This window comes from Rhinoderma darwinii, chromosome 1 (assembly GCF_050947455.1).
Source record: "Rhinoderma darwinii isolate aRhiDar2 chromosome 1, aRhiDar2.hap1, whole genome shotgun sequence".
NCBI classification, from domain to species: Eukaryota; Metazoa; Chordata; class Amphibia; order Anura; family Rhinodermatidae; genus Rhinoderma; species Rhinoderma darwinii.
Window position 1 is genome coordinate 292,505,336 of NC_134687.1, and position 19,418 is coordinate 292,524,753.

Sequence of the window (19,418 nt, forward strand, 5' to 3'; positions counted from 1 at the left end):
TGCTTTACGTCACCATCATCTTCCTTTAAAAGGGGATCGGTCCCGTCCAGGCGCAAATCATGGATAGAGGAAGCATGACCTGACGTCACTCTCCCTCCCATGAAAGCCGCAGTTAAGTGTTTACTGCCCATTGTGGTGTCTAGTTGCCAAGGAGACCTTTCCTGCACGTCTCCCGCCCAGTTCCTGACTTTAAAATGTTAAATAAACTACTGAAATTCCGGACTTGTTGGTTAGATCAGTGACTATTTAATCTTTCTAAAATTGAGCTCCTTGTGCTTCCACCATCTACTAACCCACCTAAACCTGATGTCTCCATCTCCATGTGTGGTACTACTATAACTCCTAGGCAGCACGCCCGCTATCTTGGGGTTATTTTTAATGGAGATGAAGGAGAGAAAATAGCGGAATATTCTCGGGCGCATCTGTAAGTGATTTTCTCCGTAATCGTATTGATCCGCTATTTACACCATGACAAGCTGAGTCAGATGGGGTTTAAAGGGAGATTTATTTGTACAGAGTAAAACTACGCGTTTCAAAGCCGAACTAGCCTCTTCATCGGGTTAGGATTTTTGTAAATAACCTGATAGAGGCCAGTTCGGCTTTGAAACGCGTTTTACTCTGTACAAATCACCCTTTAAACCCTATCTGACTCTGCTTGTCATGGTGTGAATACCGGATCGATACAATTATGAAGAAAATCGCCTACGGCTGCGCCCGAGAATATTCCGCTTTTTTCTCTCATTGTATATATATCGAGGCTGGCACGGCCCTCGAACCGAAACTTAGGCTGCAACCCTACATGAACCATTCTACCTAGATGGACGACTGGAATATGCTACATTGGATGTTATGCTCCCAGCATAACCTCACAAGGTCCGCATAATTGACCATCCTTACATCACCCTTTTTATATTGTTTCATGCACTATGTGTGCTTTGTTCTCTTTTTTTTTTTCTCTTTGTTTGGGGTTATTTTTGACTCCGATCTTTCCTTTACTTCACACATCCAATCACTTTCACGCTCCTGTCACTTTCACCTCAAAAACATCTCCAGAATCCGCCCTTTTCTTACTGTGGAAACAGACAAAACTCTCATTGTCGCTCTGATTCACTCTCGTCTTAACTGTAACTGGCAGTCACTGCACTGGTTGCCCATTCCCTTTAGAATAAAGTTCAAACTTATTACTCTCACCCACAAAGCTCTCTCCGCAGTGCTGCACCACCTTACATCACCTCCCTCATATCTGTCTACCATCCTACCCGTGCTCTACGTCCTGCCAACGAGCTTAGATTAACATTCTCCATAACGCAAACCTCCCACTCCTGTCCAAGATTTTTCTTGTGCTGCACCAGTACTCCGGAATGCGCTACCCCAGACAATCTGATTAATTCCCAACATTCACAGTTTTAAGCGAGCCCTGAAAACACATCTTTTTAGACAGGCCTATAACGTTTCTTAATATGACTCCTTTCCCTGGCCCCCCTTTTACATTAGTCACCAGAACTTGATCCCCTCATTCAGCAGTATCCCCCCTACTCCTTGCACCCTAATGCACTTCATATCTGGCATACACAGATACTGGCTGGTGACCGGCTCATGCAGCTTTGTGTACTACCCCATGTGTATAAAAGATGGCTGGACCATTGTACTGAACAAGCACTTCTTTACATTTTCTCTCTCTTATTTTCTCATAGATTGTAAGCTCTTGCGAGCAGGGTCCTCACTCCTCTTTTGTGAATTGGTAATTAGTTTTGTCACTATGTAATGTCTGATATTGTCTGTACATGCTGCGGAATATGTTGGCGCTATATAAATAAAGATTATTATTATTATTATTATTATTAATGATTCCGATACTCGGCATTCAAAACGTCTCATTCTCTTGTCTTGATGTATTAAGTGGGGATGTAGCAATGTTGGCTCTGGGTTTATCCTGCGTCAATTACCGTCAGTACAGCTTGCTTCTGTATTAAATCAATTCTGTTACCACATACAATGCAGTTGTGACATTTCATGTGGTTGCAGAGTTTCTCCAACAAATCGTCTGGCCGTATAAATGTAGATTGGAGAGAGTGCTCAATGTCTACTTTGTAATAGATGTTTAATTGTACACTAGAAACATACACATGTACTTCTGTCGCTTCTTTAAGCCTCACCACCACTGTCCTCCCATACTCTTTCCCTTGAACAGGCTACCATTACCTAAATTCGCGTGGGTGGTATTTGGTTAAGGGTGGTTATGGTAACAAGGGAAGTAAGAGAATGGGGTGAGCGGGGTACTGTCCATATAACTATAGAAAGCAGTTGCAATTTTAATTGAATCCATCTGGTGTGACCGTTTTCATCTTGTGAATCCATCGTCATTCCACTTCAAGGATTTTTTTTTCATCCCAGTTGCCACTTCTAGGATTCGGGGCAACCAGTTCAATGCCTATAAAGTTCAACACTGAAGGGTTCCCATTGTGAACCATCTGTACATGCTGGGAGAGGGGGTATTCTCTCATTAACACGACAGCAGAATTCACGTCTGGTCTTCCCTAAATAGCCAAGTACACCACTCCCCTCAACTTAGTTTATGAAGTCCCTGATCTTCAAATTTCGATTAGTAGAGGATATTGAGAAGTTTCGTTCTCATATGTATCTACGTCCCTTTTGATTTATCCCATGATCTTATCTGCCTTGAACTGGTTGCCTGACACGAATTGCTACAGTTAAGTTACTGTCGACTAATGCTGTGGCGCGCTCCCTGCAGAGGGCGGCGCGCTCTGACTTTGGAATCAACTAATACACGTATTTTTAGAAATAACTCTTGTGCACCATTACGACTTGTTCTTCCATCGAAAGTAGATAATGATCAGCATAGATCTCATTATATGGTTGTTTTTTTTTTTTACATTTCTACAGAATGATACCAGCAGCCCCCTTTTAATCACTCCTCCTCCTGTTGAAGGTCATTGGTCAGTTCGGGTAAGTTTTGTATTAAAAATAGAATGTGGGTTTCATGTCTATTCTTTCCTTTTTGCAAAAGTTGACTTGAGTGCTGATACACATATGAACAGTGTTAGGCCGGATTCACACGAGCGTGTGCGTTTTGCGCACGCAAAAAATGCGGCGTTTTGCGTGCGCAAAAGGCACTTAACAGCTCCGTGTGGCAGCCCCGTATGATGCGCGGCTGCGTGATTTTCACGCAGCCGCCATCATTATGACACTCCGTTTGGATGTTTGTAAACAGAAAAGCATGTGGTGCTTTTCTGTTTACAGTCATAGTTTGACAGCTGATGCGCGAATCACGCTCATCCCACAGAAGTACTTCCGTGTGGTGTGCGTGATTTTCACGCACCCATTGACTTCAATCGGTGCGTGATGCGCGAAATACGCACAAAGAACGGACATGTCGTGAGTTTTTGGCAACGGACTCTGCACGACCCCATAGACTAATATAGGTCCGTGCGCCGCGAGTGAAAATCACGCGCGTTGCACGGACGTATAGCCCGTTCGTCTGAATAAGCCCTTAAGGGGGTTTTACACTGGCCAATTATCGGGCAGACAAGCTTTTATAGAACGCTCGCTACCGATCATTGTCCTGTGTAAACAGGGCAGCGATCAGCAGATGAACGAGCAAATGTTCACTGTGCAATTAAAACAACATGTTAACTTTATTCTGCGGGTCAATACGATTACGGCGATACCAAATATTTCTATTTTTTTTTAAATATTTTACGAAGTGTAAAAATATATTCTGTGTCATAATTCTGAGAGTCCTAAGTTTTTTTGTTTTTTTTTCTGTCGATTAAGTGGTATGAGGGCTTATTTTTTTGCGGGATAAGCTGTAGTTTTTAATAATAAAATTTTGGGGTTCATGCAACGTTTTGATCACTTTTGATTCCATTTTTTTGTGGGAGATGAGGTGACCAAAAAATAGCGATTCTGGCATTTACAATTTATTTATGTTTTTTACGGCGTACACCGTGCAGGTTAAATAATGATATATTGTAATAGTTCAGACTTTTACGGATGCGGCGATATCAATTATGTTTATTTATTTTTTTAGTTTGCTCTAGGGGGAAATGGGAACTCTTTGTACATAAAAAAAACAAAAAACTTTTATTTTACTAATTTTAACTTTTTTTTATTATTAGTCCCCCAAGGCGGACTTCAACCAGCGATCGTTGGAACACTTGCACGATATACTGCAATACCAATTTGTTGCAGTAAATTGTCTTTCTGACAGGCTTCTATTAAGCCCTGCCAGAGGCAGGGCTTAGTAGGAGCACAAAGATGGCAGACCTTGGGGGCCTTCATTAGGCCCCCAGGCAGCCATAGCAACTATCGACACTCCGCGATTGCATTGCGGGTGGCGCGATAAGCTGCTAGACGGGGTCACCCCCTCTTTCTAACTGTTTAAATGCTGCGGTGGCTACTGACCGCGGCATTTAACTGGTTAAACGAGCATGATCGTGCTTGTGCGCGATCCGGCTCGTTACTGTGAAGTGTCGGCTGTAACATACAGCCGAACACCACATTGTATGGAGCGGGTTCACTCCGTGAGCCTGTTCCACACTTCCCCTAGCCGGCTATGACGTATGGATACGTCAAATGTTGGGAGGGGATTAACTTTTGGGACCTTTTGCAACCTTTCTACGCCAGGAAATTGTCATAGAAAGGTTGGTAAGTCCCCCCTCTGTATGAAGCCCTAGTCTATTGCATTCCTATGGACAGCAATTTATTGTTCACTACAAAAAAAAAATCTAGGTCTGGCCTAAGCCTTTTAATGTCAATGAATCCCTTTGGCATTTATAAACGGATGGCGATGGTGCTATATAAACCTTTTTAAATCAATAAATCTTTGTGTGCACTGTTGGAAATGACCACTTTATTTTGCTTACCAGATGGAAGAGAAATCCAAGTTCGATGGAATATTTGATAGTTTATTGCCAATAAATGGTTTACTGTCTGGAGACAAGGTGAAACCGGTACTAATGAACTCCAAACTACCTCTGGATATCTTAGGAAGGGTGAGAGTACATTTATTTATTCTTTTACACATTTGCAACTTATATTCTTTTTTTCCCAATGCATCTAAAATGGAAAAGGAAGCAACTTTACAAATAGCTGTGATTTTAAAAATATTCTACTGTTTTTTTGTATGGAGCTCCTAAGCAGACCTATGTGTCCATGGTTATAGACTACAAACCCTGTGCAGTCTTTTTTTTTTTTTTAAAGTTTATTCTGTCATTATTCAAAATTACAGATATGAACCCAAAGGTCATGAAAATAAACATTTCCCTCAAATTTAACATTCATATATAATTATATAATTTCATATATTTCGAAGTCCGAGTTAAAGACAAGGGTCCAGGCATTTAACCCGTTAGTGACCGCCAATACGCCTTTTAACGGCGGCCACTAACGGGCTTTATTCTGATGCATATGCCTTTTTACGGCGCTGCATCAGGATAAAGTAAATAGAGCAGGGAGTGTCAAATCTCCCTACTCTCAGCTGCTAGAGGCAGCTGAGGGCTGGGAGCGTCCCTGCTCTGCCGGGTGAGATCGATATTAGTATCGATCTCACCCGTTTAACCCTTCAGATGCGGTGCGCAATAGCGTGCACCGCATCTGAGTGGTTTTGGAGAGAGGGAGGGAGCTCCATCTCTCTCCCACCGACACCCGGCGATACGATCGCCGAGTGTCTGTGTCTCTAATGGCAGCCGGGGGCCTAATAAAGGCCCCCAGGTCTGCCTGGAGCGACTGCCTGCTAGATCATGCCGGAGGCATTAATACACTGCAGTACAGGCAGTAATACACTGCAATACAAAAGTATTTCAGTGTATTACAATAGCGATCGGAGAATCGCATATTATAGTCCCCTAGTGGGACTAGTAAAAAAGTAAAAAAAAAGTTTAATAAAGTTAATGAAAAAAAAAAAGAAAAACCCAGCTTTTCCCCTTACGCAATGCTTTACTATTAAAAAACCAAAATAAAGTAAAAAAGTTACACATATTTGGTATCGCCGCGTCCGTAACGACCCCGACTATAAATCTATAACATTATTTAACCCGCACGGTGAACGCCGTAAAAAATGTAATAAAAAACTATGGAAAAATTGCTGTTTTCTGTGAATCCTGACTTTAAAAAGTGATCAAAAAGTCGCATCTACTCAAAAATGGTACCAATAAAAACTACAAGTCGTCCCGCAAAAAAAAAGCCCTCATACAACCGCATCGGTGAAAAAAAAAAAACGTTACGGCTCTTCAAATATGGAGACACAAAAACAAATAATTTTGAAAAAAAAGCGTTTTTAGGGTATGTTCACACGGCCTATTTACGGACGTAATTCGGGCGTTTTTGCCCCGAATTACGTCTGAAAATAGCGCCTCAATAGCGCTGACAAACATCTGCCCATTGAAAGCAATGGGCAGACGTTTGTCTGTTCACACGAGGCGTATATTTACGCGCCGCTGTCAAATGACGGCGTGTAACTAGACACCCGCGTCAAAGAAGTGACCTGTCACTTCTTTGGCCGTAATTGGAGCCGCTATTCATTGACTCCAATGAATAGCAGCGCTAATTACGGCCGTAATTGACGCGGCGTTCAAGCGCCTGCACATGCCGGTACGGCTGAATTTACGGGGATGTTTTCAGGCTGAAACATCCCCGTAATTTCAGCCGTTACGGACCCCCGCCGTGTGAACATACCCTTACTGTGTAAAAGTAGTAAAACATACAAAAACTATACAAATTTGGTATCGTTGCAATCGTAACAACCCGCTGAATAAAGTTATGGTGTTATTTATATCACACGGTAAACGCCGTTGATTTAAGATGCGAAAAAGAGTGGCGAAATTTCAGGTTTTTTTCTATTTCCCCCCAAAAAAAAAGTTAATAAAAGCTAATCAATAAATAATATGTCCCCCAAAATGGTGGCATTAATGGTGGCATTAAAAAATACAACTTGTCCCGCAAAAAACAAGACCTTATACAGCTATGTCGACGCAAAAATAAGAGTTATAGCTCTTGGAATGCGACGATGAAAAAACGTAAAAAATGGCTTGGTCATTAAGGTCCAAAATAGGCTGGTCATTAAGGGGTTAAAGTTACGAATTTGCCCAGTATGGAGTTTATAAACAGAGCCACTAATAGTCAGAATCTCTGGACTTGAGGGCTTCTCCAAATTGAGTGCCAGAGTCCAGCCTTTGGAAATGCACATTTTGGGCAGATATCAGTAGGCGGTTGTTTCTCAAGGGTTTCTTGGTTCCCAGTGGTTTTGGGTGTAAATCCGACATTGAAAGCGCCATATACTCTGAAACTTCGCTTCCATTGAAGTTCCTTTAGTATCTCCGATTTTAATGCAACATTATTATCTTTCCAACACTTGTATATTTTTACCTGAATCTAAAGTACTGATATTTTAATATCTGGGTACATTTTTATTACCCATTTATTAGAACAATTATTATTTAGCTTTTTATAACTGTTTGTATATAATAAATACCTGATATTGAGGGTCTCCCTTCTATTTTATGTATTATTTTGTAAAAATCCATCGGATTCCATAAATTGGAATGCTTTTTGCAAATCGGGTTGACTAGATGTCGTCACTGGTGATAGTATAAATAATTCTTTGGTGACACCGAGAATCTGTTTAATATTTCTCGAAAGGTATGGATAAGCCCATTTTCTCAGTGTATTACTAGCACAATATCCTTCAGCCCAAGTTCTTTCCATTTTAAAATAACTCTTTTAGGTATAGTATCCGCTAATGCCGGATGTTCTCCTATTACAAAAAGTCTGGTAATATACGGGGAAATTCCAAATATTGTAGTACACATACCACAAACCTTCCAAGTATCTCTAAACAAAGTCCTATTGTTCTGTACTAGTGGTATGTCACCGTTCTGTGCCAAAATTATATAGTTGAGTGAGAACGGCAAAAATAAAGCCTCCTTGAGTTCAGGATTTACAAAATAGGAAGATTTTGTAATTCATTCAATGGGGTATCTCATGATACATGCCCAGTTGTACTTTTTTTTTTTGAATTCGGGAAGGATAGAAAATAGAAGGGAGTCTTATCTGTTCCCTACTTGCTAATCTTTTGAATGTATTTTAGCATGGAAGGGGATAGATGGAAGGGAGAATGACTGCAGGATCACACTACAAAGGTCTGCATAAAACTCTAAATGCAATATGGTATGACATTTTTTAGAAACGTTCTTTTTACAAAGTTGCTTTATTTTCTTTTTAGATGCATTTCAAGAATGAAAAGGTTACAAAGATACCATTAAACCCAAACAATATTCCCAATCTACAAAATAATTGTGTTTTTTCAGAATTAATTTCATGGAGTGGCAAATGTAATTTCTAATCAAAATGTTGAATAAATCATATTTGTTTTCAAGATCTTATTTATATGTCTTCGGGTCTGTTCACATCCGCATTAGAGGCTCTGTTTGAAGCCTCTGTTAGGGTACGTTCACACGTGGCGGAATTGCTGTGGAATTCCGCTGCGGACAGTCCGCACTGGAAATCCGCTACGGACAGTCCGCACTGGAAATCCGCAGCAGACAGTCTGTGCATTGGTTTCCACACCTTTTTAGTTATCTTCATGCAGATGTTGCGGACAACTCCACTGCGGACCATAGGCTGCGGTGCGGAATTTAAGGGCCGCAGCATACACTGGCTGTTGCGGACTTGTGCGGAATTTCTCCATTGACTTCAATGGAGTTGCAAAATTACTCAATGAAATCCGCAGATGTTATGTGTGTTGCGTTGCGGATTGCTTTCACGAACAGGATATTTCTTCATTCTGGCTGGACCTATGTGTTTCGTGGTCTATAGCCAGACTGAGATGGAATGTTTTAAAAGAGACCACGAAGTACTCTTCACCTGAATCCGCAACGACTAATCCGCAGCAATTTACTTCACATTTTAGGCAAAGGCGCAACGGAATCTGCAACGCAGATTATATGCGGCATTGATGCGGACAGTGTCTGCAGAAATCCGCCATGTCTGAACATGCCCTTACAGATTTGGTAAAAGTACATTCACGTTTTTTAAACCTTGACGCAATAATTATTTTGTCTCACATTTAATTTGCAAATAATAGTTGATGTTGGTATACTGTACATATATTCATTTGTTGAATCTATTAATACCAAAGGCTAGTTTCTCTTAACTTTACATGTTTCAGATCATAAAACTGTACCATTTTTATTTGCTTTTCGTGGATGATATGTGAGGCCCCATGCACACGACCGTATCCTTCATCAGTAATCACAGACCGTAATTACTGGCAGTAATTACGGACCCATTCATTTCTATTGGCCTCGGACACCTTTCAGTTTTTTTACTGATGGGTGTCCGTGCTGAAAAAAATCATAGAACCTGTCCTATTCTTGTCCGTAATTACGGCAAGGACTCTCCCATAGAAGTCTATGGGAGCTTCCGTAAATACGGACGGCTACGGATGTGCATCCGTAAACCGTCCGTATTTACGGAAACCTTGCTAGGCAATATGTTGATGCCATCAATTGCAACCTCCCTCTTTTTGTACGGATCCGTATATACGGATGGAGTACGGATGCAATACGGACAGTATTTACAGACACCCGACTATATACACGTGTGAAATACGGATACCCGCTGATCCGTATCTACGGACACTATTTCGGGATAGATGAAAATACTTTCGTGTGCATTGGGCCCTAAGCATTGTGCGTGTTATAATATGGAATTGTTTTTTTTTTGTTTTTTTTTTTACAGGTGTGGGAATTGAGTGACATAGACAAGGATGGACACTTGGACAGGGATGAATTTGCAGTGGTAAGTACAATGTTACTACTGAAGTCAATACAATCGACCAAAGTTCCTACTTTAGTTATATAGGCACAAAAGTTTGGTAATTTTTTGTCTTTCTTAGGCTACATTCACACGACGGTGGAAAAACGGGTGTGTGACGGCTGTTTTCTGAACAATGAAGTTCTAAGGGTTTATTCACACGGCTGTTTTTTTAACGGCCCATGAATACTGGCCATCACAAAATAAGACGTGTCCAGACGGCTCTCATAGAACTTAATGGATCAGTTTTTAACGGCCGTTTTTCAGGAATCAATCCTTGTAACAGCCGGTAAAAACTGATCCTGGCCGAGGATTTCCCAGACACAGCGCTACTTTGAGCGCTGAGCCCAGGGAAACCCTTGACATTACTGTGTATATATAAGGACAGTGAAATCAGGGCTTTCAACAATGGAGTCCCTAGCCAGAGCATCGCAAGACATTGGTTTCAGGGGCTCGCTCTGACCCCCCCCCTGTAGATGGCACCAACACCCCCTGTAGATGGCACACTCCCCCTGTAGATAGCTACACCCCCCCCCCCCCCCCAGTAGATAGCGCCACTGTAGCTCCCTGTAGGAGTGGATTCCCTGGCGAACAGACAGTGGCATCAGGGGCTCCCTATAAGAGCGGATTCCTCTCCTGGAGAAGCCCCTGGCGTCACTATCCATATATGGACAGTAACGTCAGGGGTTACTCCAGGAGCGGAATCCCCGACCAGAGCATTGCCGACGCTCTGGCCAGGGATTCCCCTCCTGGAGAAGCCCCTCGCTTCACTGTCCATATATGCATAGTGATGCAGGGGGCTTTTCCAGGGTAGCGGATTCCCCCGGCCAGAGCATTGGCAATTCTCTTGTCGGGGATTCCGCTTCAGGAGTAACCCCTGACGTCACTGTCCCTATATGGATTGTGATGCAGGGGGCTTCTCCAGGAGCGGATTCTCCGGCCAGAGTGCTGCCGACTCTCTAAAAAAAACAACCTAAAAGCACAAAAGCAAGGGGACAGAGCACCCCAAAAGATAATGTAGCACAAATAACAGCCACGTATTGTAAAAGAATATAAATCTTTATTAATAAACAATACACAGTATCACATTAAATGTAAAAAATACATATGGTCACATGGAGAGCAGCAGCAAAAGGTATATCATTGGATATACCAAAGGGTTGAGATCTATATCCGTATCGATCCTGCTCGTTTAACTCCTCAGATGCGGCGCTCAATAGCAAGCACCAGCTCGGAGTGGTTTTGGATGGAGGGAGTAGGCTCCCTCTCTCACCCCACGGGCATCCTGCAATACAATCACAGGGTGCTGGTGTCTTCAATGGCTGCCAAGGGCCTAATAAAGGCCCCCAGGTCTGCCTCTAGTTAAGGCCTGCTAGGTCATTCCAGAGGCATGGCCTAATAGATGCCTGTCTGTTTTACACGCAATAATACACAGATGATTACACAGTGAAGTCCCCTAGTGGGACTAATAAAAAAAAGTTAAAAGAAGTTTAATAAAAGTTCATAATAAATAAATGAAAATCCAAAGTTCAAAAAATGTAAAATACACTTTTCCCCTTACAAAATGCTTTATTATGAAAAAAAATTAATAAAAAAGTTACACATATTTGGTATCGGTATAAAGCCATTCGATTATTTAACACTTTTTGGTGAACGCCGTAAAAACTAAAATCAAAAACAATGCAAGAATTGCTGTTTTCTGTGCATCCTGCCTTAAAAAAATGTGATTAAAAGTGATCAAAAAGCCACATGTACTCCAAAATGGTACCAATAAAAACTCCAAGTTGTCCCGCAAAAAAAGTCCTTATACAGCTGCATCGGCGGAAAAATAAAAGTTATGGCTCTTCAAATGGAGACACAAAAACAAATAATTTAGAAAAAAAAAAAAAGTGTTTTTACTTTGTAAAAGTAGTAAAACATAAGAAAAGTATATAAATGTAGCATTGTTGCAATCGTAACAACCCGCTTAATAAAGTTATTGTTTTGTTTAAACTACACGGTAAACGGCGTAAATTTAGGATGCAAAAAAGAATGGCGAAATTGCTGTTTTTTCCCTATTCTCCCCAAAAAAAGTTAATTAAAAGTTAATCAATAAAGGATATGTGTTTCACTGGATGAATACCAATGGGAATTTTTTGGTTAGAGCCTAACCTAAGGTTAGGCTCTAACCAAAAAAATCCCATTGGTATTCATCCAGTGAAACACATATATTACTCAAGGGAAAAACCACGTATATTTACTATTGCACAGTGAATAAAATAAATGATATGTACCCCAAAATGATGCTATTAAAAAATACAACTTGTCCCGCAAAAAACAAGACCTTATACAGCTATGTCGATGCAAAAATAAAAAAAGTTATAGCTCTTTCAATGAGATGATGGAAAAACGGTTAAAAAAAAAGCTTGCTGATTAACCCGTTAGTGACCGCAAATACGCCTTTTCACGGCGGCCACTAATGGGCTTTATTCTGATGCATACGCCTTTTTACGGCGCTGCATCAGAATCAATAAACAGCTGTCAAATCTCCCTGTTCTCAGCTGCCAGATGTATTTGAGAGCTGGGGGTGTCCCTGCTCTAATGTGTGAGATCGATATCCGTATCGATCTCACCCGTTTTTAACCCCTCAGATGCGGCACTCAATAGCGTGCACCGCATCTGAGTTGATTTGGAGAGAGGAGGGAGCTCCCTCTCACTCCTACCGACACTCGGCGATGAGATCGCTGAGTGTCTGTGTCTCCGATGGCAGCCGGGGGCCTAAGGATATGTTTACACGAGGTCATTACGTCAGTAATTGACGGACGTATTTCGGCCGCAAGTATCGGACCGAACTCAGTGCAGGGAGCCGAGCTCCTAGCATCATACTTATGTATGACGCTAGTAGTCCCTGCCTCGCTGCCGGACAACTGTCCCGTACTGAAAACATGATTACAGTACGGGACAGTTGTCCAGCAGCGAGGCAGGGACTCCTAGCGTTGTACATAAGTATGATGCTAGGAGCCCGGCCCCTGCAGTGTGTTCGGTCCGGTACTTGCGGCCGAAATACGTCCGTCAATTACTGACGTAATGACCTCTTGTGAACATACCCTTTTATAAAGGCCCCTTAGGTCTGCTTGTAGTGAATGCCTGCTAGGCCATGCCGGAGTCATGTCCTAGCAGATGCCTGTCTGTTTTAAACGGACAGGCAGTAATACACTGCAATACAAAAGTATTGCAGTGTATTATAATAGCGATCGGAGAATCGCATATTAAAGTCCCCTAGTGGGACTAGTAAAAAAGTAAAAAAAAGAAGTTTCATAAAGTTAATAATAAAAAAATGTGATAAAAAAAGAAAAAGAAAAACCCCTTTTCCCCTTACAAACTGCTTTACTATTAAAAATCCAAAATAAAGTAAAGTTACGCATATTTGGTATCACCGCGTCCGTAACGACCCCAACTATAAAGCTATTACATTATTTAACCCGCACAGTGAACGCCGTAAAAAATGTAATTAAAAACTATGGAAAAATTGCTGTTTTCTGTGAATACTGACTTTAAAAAATGTGATAAAAAGTGATCAAAAAGTCGCATCTACTCCATAATGGTACCGATAAAAACGACAAGTCTTCCCGCAAAAAAAAAGCCCTCATAGAACTGCATCGGCGGAACAATAAAAAAGTTATGGCTCTTCAAATATGGAGACACAAAAACAAATAATTTTGAAAAAAAATGCGTTTTTACTGTGTAAAAGTAGTAAAACATACAAAATCTATACAAATTTGGTATCGTTGCAATCGTAACAACCCGCTGAATAAAGTTATTGTATTTATACCACACGGTAAACGGTGTAGATTTAGGACGCGAAAAAGAGTGGCGAAATGTCTGGTTTTTTTTCTATTCCCCCCCCCCCCCCCCCAAAAAAAAAAGTTAAAGTTAATCAATAAATAATATGTCGACGCAAAAATAAAAAAGTTATAGCTGTTGGAATGCGACGATGGAAAAACGTTAAAAAAAACGTTTAAAAAAAAAAGTTTTATTCCTTTAGTGTTCTTGGTTGATAAAAAAATGTAAACTGCTAGTTCCATTTATTATTTGCGGTTTAGACTGTATTATCATTATGGCTGCCAGAAGATACAGCGTTGAGGAAGCCTATCAGATGCTATGCTCAGATACGGATTCTGCATCTGAAGTTGAGCTTTTACTTGAAAGCGACAGCGAAAGTGTCGCTTCAAGGGATTCTACGGATATGAGACCCAGCACCAGTGATATGGGAGACGGCGCAGTTGCCACAACGTCTGTTCAAAGTGCAGCCCCTGAAATTGCACAACCCCACCAAACCAATTTAGTGTGGGAACCCACGAGTTTATTTTCTCCCACCATAAATGACTTTATTGCTACTCCTGGCATAAGTACCAATGTCAGTAATTTTTCACCACTAAATTATTTGAATATTTTTATTATGGACCAAGTTTTGGAACATTTTGTGCAGGAAACAAATTTGTATGCCAGGCAGTACATTGCAAATAAGCCTTCGTCACCTCATGCCAGGCTGTGGAATCCCACAAATGCAATGGAAATAAAAAAAATTCTGGGCCTCACCCTTAACATGGGAATTATAAAAAAAACCTCTATTAGGTCATATTGGGCATCAAGCCCTATACATGCCACCCCCATTTTTTCTGGCATTATGTCACGCAGCAGGTACGAAATACTTATGCGATTTCTCCACTTTAGTGACAACCTACAGGCACCCCCTTCCAGCGACAGAAGCCGTGACCGGCTGTATAAATTAAGGCCTTTGCTAAATGTTCTTAATTCCTCCTTTTTAGGAGCATATACCCCTGAACAAAATTTAGCAGTGGATGAATCGCTAATGAATTTCAAAGGGCGTCTCTCATTCCGCCAATTCATACCCTCAAAAAGTGCAAAATACGGGGTAAAGATCTACAAATTATGTGAAAGCACTACTGGCTACACATGTGCATTTAAGATCTACGAGGGTAAAGACAGTGAATTTAATCCACCAGGGTGCCCTCCAAATATTGGTACCACTGGTAAGATTGTGTGGGATTTAATTGGCCCTTTCCTACACAAGGGGTATCATGTATACACGGACAGTTTTTATACCAGTGTGCCATTGTTTAGCGCCCTTCATTGTGCCAACACCGGAGCCTGTGGCACAATACAGAGGAATCGCAAAGGTTTCCCACGTCAACTTGTGGATAAAAAACTACAAAAGGGGGAGTCATGCACTTTTCAAATTGAGTAGATGCTGGCTTTAAAATTTCGTGACCGCAAGGACGTCTACATGATCAGCACTATCCATACAAGTGCAACAGCAACTGTTAGAGAACGTGGGCCCTTTGCAGATAGACAAAAGCCTGTGTGTGTCATCAACTATAACAAATTCATGGGTGGGGTAGATTTGTGCGACCAGATGTTACAACCTTATCTGGTTAAAAGGAAAACCAGAACGTGGTATAAGAAAGTGGCAATATACCTCATCCAGGTTGCCATGCACAATGCATTTGTCCTGTACAAAAAATCAGCGGGCAGGGCGACATTCTTTGAATTTCAGGAGAAAGTGATTGAAGATCTCCTATTTCAATCTGCAGACCAGAGAGTAGTCCATGAGTCAGAGGATGTACGCCGACTTGTTGAAAAACATTTTTTACACCCCATCCCTTCAACATCTAACCAAAAATACCCCAAAAAACGGTGTCGGGTCTGCAGCAAACGAGGACAGCGAAGTGAGTCACGATATTATTGTTCCGCTTCTCCTTCCAACCCTGGTCTATGCATAAGTCCCTGTTTTGAAATCTATCATACCGTCGCACATTACTAATTATCTTTTGTGAGCTATAAAAGTAAAAATGCAGGATTTATTTAGGATTTTATTTTTCTGTACACCTCTTCTTTTTTTTTTTTTTTTTTTTTTTTTTTTTTTTAGGGAAGCAGCTTCGCTGTATATTTAGGAGATGCCAAAATTTAGGGTTCTTTTAGAGATTTCTTTTTTTTAATCACTTTTTTTTGGAAGGGAGGGAAATATACTTTTCTAGATTGAGTCATTTTGGGATATAACCCAGTTATAGAAAGTGGAATAAGGCCCTGAAATTCATTCAAGATAAAATTGTGCCCTGAAAGCTTTTAATTTCCTTTTCCGTTATGACTATGTCCTGCCAATTTTTTCTTTTTATTCTGAGGATTTCTAATAAGCGAGCTGTTCCTTATCAATACACTATGGGCGGGGGCGTGACCGGATGTCGATGGAGTAGGACGCGCGGCTCGGAGCTCCTCCACTAACCACCCTTTTAGCAGCGGATAATTTTGGAACTAGCCTCCCAATACACCTGCAGGATGGTGAAACGTCCGGCCCAAGAAGCCCGAGAATAAGCTGGCACCCCCCGGAGCGCCAACTCCCGGGACCCTGGAGGCATTCCTCCGTGCAGACACACAGGCGGTACAGGCGCCATTACTGGCACCCTTCTCAGACACAACATCGCAGGCTTCCTGGTGCCCGTCTGAAGCCCTGGAGGGAGACTCGCTTGCCGAGCAAGTACAGACCCAGATACCGGAGCTGTCTAGCTCGATAAATGCCGACCAAAGGTATTACCAGGGGAGGGAGGACAGCCACGTGGAGGATAGTCAGCCATCTTTGGACGCCTCAGTGCAGCACACAGAGAAACAGCATGTTTTTTCAAAGGGAGCCTCCCCAAAGCACAAAGGCCTACAGGTTAGTGACTTACCCCTTACCTTAGAAGATTTCCCGCTTTTGCCATAAGCTCCGAGACCTCCGAGGGACAAGATCCGCTCCCCCTCCTCCTCGAAACGCCTTAGAGACCGGGGAAGGGAGACTTGTGACACGGAGTTGGAAGCTCCCTCCATCTTGATACGACCATCCTCATGTGACCGAACCCTGGATCTCCAGGCAGAACTCTCATCCTCAGATTCTGAGTACCCTGCACCTAAAAGGGCAGACTGGCAATCCCTCCTAAGTCAGCTTCCTACCAGAGAAGATTTTAAAGTGCTTATAGCGGAGGTAAAAGATACTTGTAATGCTGTCATTGCAGCTGTAAGGCAGGACATACGATATGTAGCAAATAGAGTGGAAACGTTAGAAGACGACCACGACTCCACCCGCCAATATATTTCCCAGTTACAATCCACGGTGGTGGCCCAAAACACGGCTCTCAGTGATTACCATAACCATCTGGAAGACCTAGATAATCGAGGTCGGCGCCACAACATTAGAGTCAGGGGTGTACCTGAACCTAAACAAGACGAAAATGTGAAGCAGATCCTGACGACCATTTTTAACAAAGTTATAGGCGCAGCCACGGATCAACCTATCAAATTAGATAGAGCTCACAGAGCCCTACGACCTAAAGGAGCCAGCACCCTGCCACGAGATATCATCTGCTGTGTCACAGATTTTGTGTTGAAGGAAACCATAATGGCCAAGGCTAGAACCCAGCGGGCCATTGAATATGGAAATGATACAATCCAAATTTTACCTGATCTCTCTTGGATAACCCTACATAAGCGGCGCCAATTGCGCCCGCTGCTCTCCATCCTGAGGGATGCTAATATCCTGTATCGCTGGGGCTTCCCTTTCAGTCTTACAGCTAGAAGAGATGGACGCTCTGCAGTTCTACGGTCGCCTGTGGATGTTCAGGACTCTGTGCCATATTGGATATTTCTACACCGAAGTTGCCCAGTTGGGATCTGGTTTTACCACCTCCACCTCCTCCACCCATCTGGCATAAAGTTCTACAAAAGAAGAAACCTGGTACACAGGGGGACCCTAGTGTTGACAGGAGTCGCAGATCTCCAATCCGGAGATAAATGAATCTGTTGCGGGAGGCTATTACTCAAATATGCACTATCTAGTGCACAAGCCGCATTGAATGTTTTCTTGATGCAATTGTTATGTGTTAATTTTCTTGCTTTCTTTTCTGTTCTAAAATTGTATTATACCCGAATGGGTGGTGGTGGAAGGCTCTCAGACCGAATCACCAGATTTGGCTGACCCTAGAGCAGAAGATGCTAGGACGGGTCCTGGCTGTATCGACTTCTAGGGAAACGTATTCCCTACGGAGACGAGTCATTTTCCTAGGGCATTATATGCACCTAGTGTTTTCACTGATTTTTATGCATAACAATCGGTTGAATTATTATGTCTCCATATGGAAAGCACTTTCCATTCATAGTCAATTGTATGACTTGATACCGTACCGGTGCTGTATATGTTTATTGCTATTATTTTACGTGTTTTTATGTCTATGTCTCCCCTATCCTTCCCCTTCTTTCCCTGGTAGTTGGACACATATTAGGAGACATCCTCGAGAACATGGCTCAAAAGAAAAAAGGAGGAACCACGGTCTCATGCCATCACGTCATGGATACAGGTTGGGCCCCACGCAGGGGTTAATATATATGTTTGATCAACGGACTCTTGATCTGTCATGGCGCGCATAGTTTCATTAAATGTTAAGGGCCTAAACTCTAATGTCAAACGGAGATTAGCGCTCAAAGAATTAAAGGATTTGAAAGCAGATATTGCTTTTCTCCAGGAAACGCACCATGACAGAACGGGCTCCTTTAAATTTGCACAGTCCCACTTTCCTATGGTATACACGGCGACACAAAATAAGAAAAAAGCAGGAGTCGCGATTCTGGTGTCTAGAAATTGCCCCCTGCAAGTTAGTAAGTCCATTATGGACCCAACGGGGCGATATGTTATTCTGGTAGGGACAATGAGAGGAGTCCCACTCACATGATGTAATATTTATGCACCAAATACCCTGCAGATCCCTTTTCTAGAGAAAGTGTGTGCCAAACTCGCACGTCTTCCGTCCAACACTCTTTTCATAGGGGGAGACTTTAACCTTCCGGTATCCGACATAAGGGATAGACAGTCCCTCACTGTGCCCACACCGTCAGCAGACTTACGCAGACATACCCTAGCCTTTCGTCGACTGATCCGTAAACATAATCTATATGACCTGTGGAGGGTTATTAACCCTTCGGCTAAGCAATACACTTTCTACTCCCACCCACACAACACTCCTACACGGATAGATCTCTTTCTGGGTAATGTACCGGGCCTACGCTCTACATCCTCGGCAGATATTGGCCCTATCACATGGTCAGACCATGCTCCGATCATGCTTGACCTCCGTTCAGACTTACGGACTACCAGACAATGCCACTGGAGACTAAACGAAAGGCTGCTTAAATATCCGATACACCGAGAGGCTCTTAAGAATCACATTGACTCATATTTTACCCTTAACAAAAACTCAGTCCCTATGTTATCTACAATATGGGAAGCTCATAAAGCAGTTCTTCGGGGGCACTGTATCTCTATTTCTTCACGTCTTAAGCGAGACACGAAACAACAACAGACAGACCTGACAGCGACCCTTACTTCCCTGGAGCGTAGAATGGCTATGTCATCCTCTACAGCCACTCTCCGTCGCATTATTGAGACGCGAGGAAAACTGAAAGATCTCTCCATAGCCAAGGTGGAAAGGTTATTATTATATACTAAACAGAAGTATTACGAACAAGGAAATAAGGCACACTCACTATTAGCAGCGCAA

The 19,418-nt window shown here is 42.2% G+C and overlaps 1 protein-coding gene across 7 annotated transcripts in view; it reads left to right on the forward strand.

Annotated features, from left to right (window-relative positions):
* The window catches only part of EPS15L1 (epidermal growth factor receptor pathway substrate 15 like 1), a 239,977-nt gene that overhangs the window by 46,175 nt on the left and 174,384 nt on the right, over positions 1–19,418 (forward strand). For all 7 annotated transcript variants that reach the window (XR_012847578.1, XR_012847579.1, XM_075825344.1 and 4 more), the window contains exons 6-8: positions 2,905–2,967; positions 4,890–5,015; positions 9,760–9,819. Coding sequence is in view for 5 of the 7 variants with exons in the window: in XM_075825344.1 (XP_075681459.1) it covers positions 2,905–2,967; positions 4,890–5,015; positions 9,760–9,819 (249 nt within the window). In the remaining 2 variants the exon portion in view is untranslated. The remainder of the gene's footprint in view (positions 1–2,904; positions 2,968–4,889; positions 5,016–9,759; positions 9,820–19,418) is intronic.